General features: G+C 33.3%; 1 protein-coding gene across 1 annotated transcript; it reads left to right on the top strand.

The window, feature by feature from the left end:
• Nucleotides 1–5,799: 5,799 nt before the first annotated feature.
• Nucleotides 5,800–6,708, top strand: LOC126022046 (taste receptor type 2 member 20-like). Its single transcript, XM_049782913.1, has one exon. The coding sequence runs from the start codon at nucleotides 5,800–5,802 to the stop codon at nucleotides 6,706–6,708; it is 909 nt and encodes a 302-aa protein (XP_049638870.1).
• The last annotated feature ends 424 nt before the right edge of the window (nucleotides 6,709–7,132 follow it).

Below are 7,132 nucleotides of genomic sequence, written 5' to 3'. Positions count from 1 at the left end.
TAATTCTTGTTCAGAACAGAGATCTGATGCCAGATCTCAGGATCTCAGAATTGTAGATTTTCTTCTCTTTCTTTCTAAAATGTCTTTACATTTCAATAGGTGTTGTCAATTATGTTTAAAATTAAAAGTGCTCATGGGCGTCTAGGAGATAGTCCAGTTAGATGGAGTTCTAACTGTAGAATTAAGATCTAAATCCAATCTGCATAAACACACAGCTCCCAGAATATTTCTGGGGTAACTTCACTGCCCTATAGCACTGACAATGTTGAGTCGCATTCATTGGTTTGTCCAAGCACTGAAACATCCAGCCTGCACAGTTAGACCAACTATCTCTAAGTGGGCCTGAGATCCATGAGCACTGCTTAGGAGTTCTTTCCCAAAAGTGCTTATATTGAAGAGTAAATAATTTATGACATAATTTAATGACCTGCATATTAAAGCAGTACCTATAATATCAATCCAACATTTATCAGAAATAACTTCAAGATATTTTATAATAATTTTGTGAAACACTATGCTTTGGAAGTAAATGTATTTATAATTAATAGTAAAAGCCATAATAAAAAATGTATAAACTTTCTTGGTAATTTAATTTAATGTTTTTATTAGTTCTTGTTTTTATAACCTTTTAAGAAATTTTATAATTCCAGGTAAAATTATATTAATTTCAAATCTATGCATTTGTTTTTGTTCATGTGCCTCAGAAGTAAAATTAAATGAGGGATTATATTTGCTTTTTCTTCTGCCAAACTCTTTTTTTCTTAAAGTTACATCTTTTTTTATGGTTCTATCATTTCTACTTTTTTTAAATAATATCTTTATTTAAATACCGTGATTACAAACATGATAGCAATTGGGTTTCAGTCATAAAAGAACACTCCCCTTCACCAATGCAGCCTTCCCTCCTCCACCCCTCCTGTATTCGAGACAGGCTTTCTACATCCCTCACTCACTGACATTGTTATGATAGTTCTCAGCATAGTTATTTCTCTAACTGCACTCACAATTCTTTGCGGTGAGCTTCATATTCTGATCTGGTCCTTCTGGCCCTCATCTCTGGGAATTATTTCAATATATTTTATTTTTCTTAAAACCCATAGATGAGTGAGACTATTATGTGTCTATCTCTCTCCCTCTGACATATTTCAATTAACATAATAGATTTCATTTACATCCATGTATAGGAAAATTTCATGACTTCATCTCTCTTGATGGCTGCATAATATTCCATTGTGTATATGTACCACAGTTTCTTTAGCCATTTATCTATTGAAGGGCATCTTGGTTGTTTCCAGAGTCTGTCTATTGTAAATAGTGCTGCAATGAATATAGGTGTGAAAAAGGATTTTTAAATTGTATTTTTGTGTTCCAATTATATCTCTAGGAGTGATATAGCTGGATGAAATGGGAGCTCAATTTCCTGTTTTTTGAGGAACCTCCATGTTGTTTTCCATAAGAATTGGACTAGACGACATTCTCATAGTATCTACTGCCAAACACTTAAGACATTGTAGTCTGTTAAAAAAAAAGCTGGTTATAATGATATCCTCATAAAAAAGTAAATGTAGAAATAAATTATACCCAGGCTAGAAAACAAGTAAAAATTATACTCATGAAAAAACATAGAGATGGACTGGAATCCTGATTGTTTCATTATCATTGAGGGCCTAAAATAAATTTGCATACTCTAACATTCTAATAGTTATTCATAATACGTAACCAAAATGTTGTTTCCAATAGATTCCAAGATGCATAATAACTCAAGCACAACATAAATTTACGTATAATCTTTCAAAAGTAATGATGTATTTGAAAATATTTCTTTTTTAGAGGGGGAAGTTTGGGCCACACCTGCTGGTGCTTAGGGGTTACTCCTGGCTTTGTGCTCAGAAATCTCCTGGTGGCTCAGGGGACCATATGGGATGCCAGGAATCAACCCAGGTCCATCCTGGGTTGTGCAAAGCAAACACCCTACTGCTATGCTATCTCTCCAGATCCCTGAAGATACTTCTTAATGCAACTATTAGGGAATTAGTCTGATTGGAAATTTATTAACTTCATTTTTAAGCAAAAAAGCAAATAATTATAAAATTGTATGGAACCGTAAAGACTTTGGATAGCTAAAGTAGTCGTGAAAGAAGAAAAGTGAATCCATCATTTTCTGTAACTTCAAACCACATCACAAAGCAACAGTAATTAAAATGGTATGACATTAAAACAGAAAAAGTTTTGTGATAATTGGAATAAAAAAAATCCAGGAAATAAATGTGGCTATCTAATCTATGACAAAGGAGCCAAGTCCATAGAATGAATGTAGAAAGGAAAACAACTTCAATCATTAGTGTTAGAACAGTTGGGCTTCCAGATGCAAAAATATTTAAAAGACTATTATATAACACCATAAATATGAATTTAAAACTTCATTTTTAGCTCTCTGAATAATAAAATTCAAAGAAAGCATAGTTAATACTCTTTAGTCTTCTTGTATTTGGAAGCTTTGATAAAGGAGATAAAATAATTAATAAATAGGACTATATCAAACTTAAAAAAATTTAGGCACCATTATCTACAATGTTCTAATTACAAATCCACCACCATTGTCAGCATCCCTTCAACCAATATCATAAAGTTACCCCCCACTCTGCCTCCTTAGGAAATTCATTTTTCAATTTTAATTATTATAGCTTGAGTCACATATTTCCAACAGCATTGGCTTTTATAGTTTGGATGTATATCGTTACCTCATCTCTACATCACACAAAATTGCAAGGCCCTAAGAAATACCCCTAATTCTACTTTCTCTTCATTTCTCAATTATTCCTTAGCCTTTTCATTTATGTAAGGGCCAATGATTTGAACACATATGATATTTAATCCTTTGTCTTCTTACTAATATACCACAAATAAGTAAGAATAACCAGGTTGTGTCCTTCTCCCTTTAATTTATTTTATTTAACATGACACCACCTAGTTCCATCCAAGTTACAGAAAATTTGTTGCATGGGTCCCTTCATCCTTATGACTGTAGCATTCTATTATGAACATATCCAAATCTTCTTTACTCATTCTTTGGACATTTAGGTTGTTTTAATATCTTGGCATTTATACTAAAGTATAATAAATATAGGTGAGTTTGCTAATACTCTTTGACTTAGTGTCATGTTTTGGAGATAGATGCCAAGAAGCAGTGTCATTAGGTCATATGGGAGTTCTATTCTTACTTCTTTGCAGTTATTGGTAGAGATTTAATTAAAAATTTTCACCATCATTACCACATCATTGCTAACATCTGTTGGTTGTTCTTAGTCATTTTTAAATATATTTTATACCCACTGGTTTGAGGTGATACTTTGTGTCTTTTATTTGGAGATTCCTGACAGTAAGTGATGATGAATACTTTTTCCATATTTGTATTAGATTTTCCATTTTTATTATTTTTGTGTTTTGATATATTTGAATATACTTATTGGCCATTTGTATTTCTTCTTCATGGAATTCTCTTTAATATCTTCATCTATTTTCATTTTTTAATGGTATTGTTGGTTTTGTTCTTGTTTTTGCTAAGTTTCTGTGAGAATTCTATATATTAGTCTTTTATTGGATGTATTATATGAAAATAACCTCTCCCATTGGTAGGGGGTATCTTTTAATTTTAGTTCATGTTTCTTTCACCATGCAAAAATTTTAATTTTATTTAGTCCAATTTATTTTTGTCTGCTATTTTTTTTTACCAGTCATAACATTAAAAACACCCTTGTAAGTCAGAGAGATAGCACAGTGGTAGGGCCTTTGTCTGGCACACAGCCGACCCAGGTTTAAATCCCGGCACCCCAAATGGTTCTCTGGGCCAGCCAGGAGTAATTTCTGAGCACAGGGTGAGGAGTAACTCCCGAGGGCAGCCAGGTGTGACCCTCCAAATAAAAACCCACCCCGTAGTCTAGTTTCTAGAATGCCTCACCTCTATTTTCTTCACTATTTATTTTACTGAATCTGGCCTAAAAGCAATTTCCATATTGGATTTCTTTGATTTCTTTTTTCTTGTCTAGATGCTGAAGTGAGGATTTCCAAGTCTATGTTTAATAAGAGTATAGAAAGTGACATTCTTACTTTGTATCTGATCTCAGAGGGAAGAATTTCAATATTTTTCCTTTGAGTATAATATTGACTGTAGGATTGTAAATAGTTGTTGTGAGGAGGTTCATTCTATCTTATTTTTTGAGAACTTTTATTATACATAGGTATATCTTTTCAAGTGGTGGCATATGAAAATAGCCTCCTAGTTTTTTGAAATACCTTGTCTCTATGGCTTTGATTTGGAATATATTCTACTTGTATTTAAGTACTATGTGATTTGACATTGAAGTAATAGTTAAGTCTTTATCAACAAATTCTTTTGTTCTCTTGTTTTTAGCTTTATTTATTATCACAATAAAATATAGGTAATGAAAGTTCTTTAAACAAAAGAAAACTGAATTACAAGATGACCAATAGAAAGAGAAAACCTGAGACCATTTTCAGGTTCTGAATAAAGGAGCTTTTAGTTTCAAGGAGATAGAGTTCAAATAAAAAACTGTGCAGGCTCTTAGAAGACAACTTCTAGGCATCTCTTCTCTATTTACTTTCTCCTCTCCTTTCTCTTCTCTTCTCAACCAGCCTAAGCATCAAGTAAGTTTCTATGTAGAAAGAAAAACTCAAGATCAAGTGTCTGGGACCATGTCTGAAACCTCTACTTTGAGACCAGACAGCATAATAAGCACTGCCGGGCTGAGACTAACAGGAAGGGACCACAGGTCCCCCTGCAGATAATTGTGTATATACCCTATATGTATATATATTAAAGAAACAATAATTTGGTGATAAAAATGACTGACATTGTAAATTTGGTAAACCATTCAGAAACAGCTCATATGCTAGTCCTTAATTATTAGCCACAGTTATGTAAGAAAGCGAACTAGAACAATTTAAAAAAAAGTTAAGTCAAGGATTCTGTCTGATTAGTGAAAGACAGGCTCTTTGGTTGTTTTATTAGAGTATCTACAAATTCTTAGGGAAAAAGAGACTTCCTGGAATTTTCAAGAAAATCTTGGATGCATTTGGTAGGAGAAATTGTGATTTGTGCTTTATAAAAGTGACATTCAAAACAAAAAATGTAAAAAATAATGGTGATCATTGTTATGAAAAAGATTCTACTTGTAGGCAATCATTATGTGTATTATGTATTTTTCAAGTGTTACTAATACCTAGATAGATGAGCACAAATTATGGAAAGCTTAAAATAAAAAAAATTGCAAAACACTCTGCTCTTGTTTGCATGCTGGCAAATGAGAAATTGATCCTCTACTATCAGTTATAAACAGTGCAATCTAAGGCAAAGACAGAAAGGAGGAGTCCATTTGAGCTTGAGAAGATATTAAAGTTTTTCATAATGATAGCATTAAATACTTCTTCTTTTCTTTCTTTTTTTTTTGGGGGGGGGTTTGGGTCACACCCGGTAGCGCTCAGGGATTACTCCTGGCTAAGAGCTCAGAAATCTCTCCTGGCAGGCTCTGGGGACCATATGGAATGCAGGGATTTGAACCACCGTCCTTCTGCATGCAAGGAAAAAGCCCCACTTCCTTGCTATCTCTCCAGCCCCAGTATTGAATACTTCTATTTTATACACTGTAGCATTTCTACATGATACTAGTGATAGAATTTAAAAGAAATAAAAATTTCACGCACATTCAGTGGCATAGAACTTAAGACCAGAATATTAATGCATTTAAACCAGTAATTTTAGATTTGCTTTTTTTTTGAAGCATGATGACTGTACTACATTGTATTATTTCCTTCCTAATAACAATGGAATTTGTTCTAGGAATTGTAGCCAATGGCTTCATAGTGCTGGTGAATTGCATTGACTGGATCGACAGACAGAAGATCTCCTCGGTGGATCAAGTGCTCACAGCTCTGGCTGTCTCCAGAATTGGTTTGCTGTGGATACTATTGTTAAGTTGGCATGCAAACGTGCTCAATTCAGTTTCATTAAATTTATATGTGAAAATGATTGTTTCTATTGTCTACATGTTAGCTAATCATTTTAGTGTCTGGCTTGCCACTGTTCTCAGCATATTTTATTTGCTCAAAATAGCCAATTTCTCTAGCTTTCTGTTTCTTTACCTTAAAAAAAGAGTTAGAAGTGTGCTGATTATAGTTTTGCTAGTGAGTTTGCTCTTTTTATCTTCGAATTTTGGAATAGCAAGCTTCATTAATATTCTAACAAATAGAAGAAATATGACTCATAATACTACATTGGTGAAAGTTGCTCATCTTTCCAATATCACTGTCTTCACACTGGCAAACTTCATTCCCTTCACTATGTCCTTGATTTCTCTTGTGCTATTAATTGTTTCCCTATCAAATCATCTCAAAAAGATGCAAGTGAATGGAAAAGGATTCGAAGATCCCAGCACCAAGGTCCATATCAGAGCCATGCAGACCGTGACCTCCTTTCTCTTACTGTTTGCTGGCTATATATTGGCTCTAATCATCACTGTTTGGAATTCAAACAACTTGAAAAACAGTTCAGTCCTTATGCTTTGCCAGATTTTTGGAATCATGTATCCTTCAAAACACTCATTTGTGCTTATTTGGGGAAACAAGAAGCTGAAGCACATATTTCTGTCATTCCTGCGGCATCTGAGGTGCCAATCGAAAGAAAGGAAGTAAGAGGCATCTGTGTACGTTGGTAGAAAACAATCTAAGGTGGTGTCTATACCATTTTATACTCCTACTGCTTATTTTTCCTAGCACATGTATGCATATCAGAATTATTTTTATGAAAGTTTAGCTAGAAATATCTACTTAAGTTTATCACATGTATGTTTGTATGCTGATTTAAAAATAAAACAAGAAAATGGGAAGAATGATATTATATTGGAAATATATTTCCAATAATATTATATTGGAAAGTTAAATTATCACAAAAAACTATGAACATAAAATTAAAGGAGAGAAATCTCTTCAATAAACAATGCTCAGAAAATAAGAAAGCTGCACACAAAAGAAAGTAACTGGATCATTGTGGACAAAAGTTAATTCAAATTGAGTAAAGACTTGGTTGCTATGCCTGAAGAAAACATGAATTATTAGC

Source organism: Suncus etruscus, chromosome 11 (assembly GCF_024139225.1).
Source record: "Suncus etruscus isolate mSunEtr1 chromosome 11, mSunEtr1.pri.cur, whole genome shotgun sequence".
Taxonomy (NCBI): domain Eukaryota; kingdom Metazoa; phylum Chordata; class Mammalia; order Eulipotyphla; family Soricidae; genus Suncus; species Suncus etruscus.
Note: the sequence above shows the minus strand (reverse complement) of the source record. Positions and strands in the feature narration are given on the sequence as shown.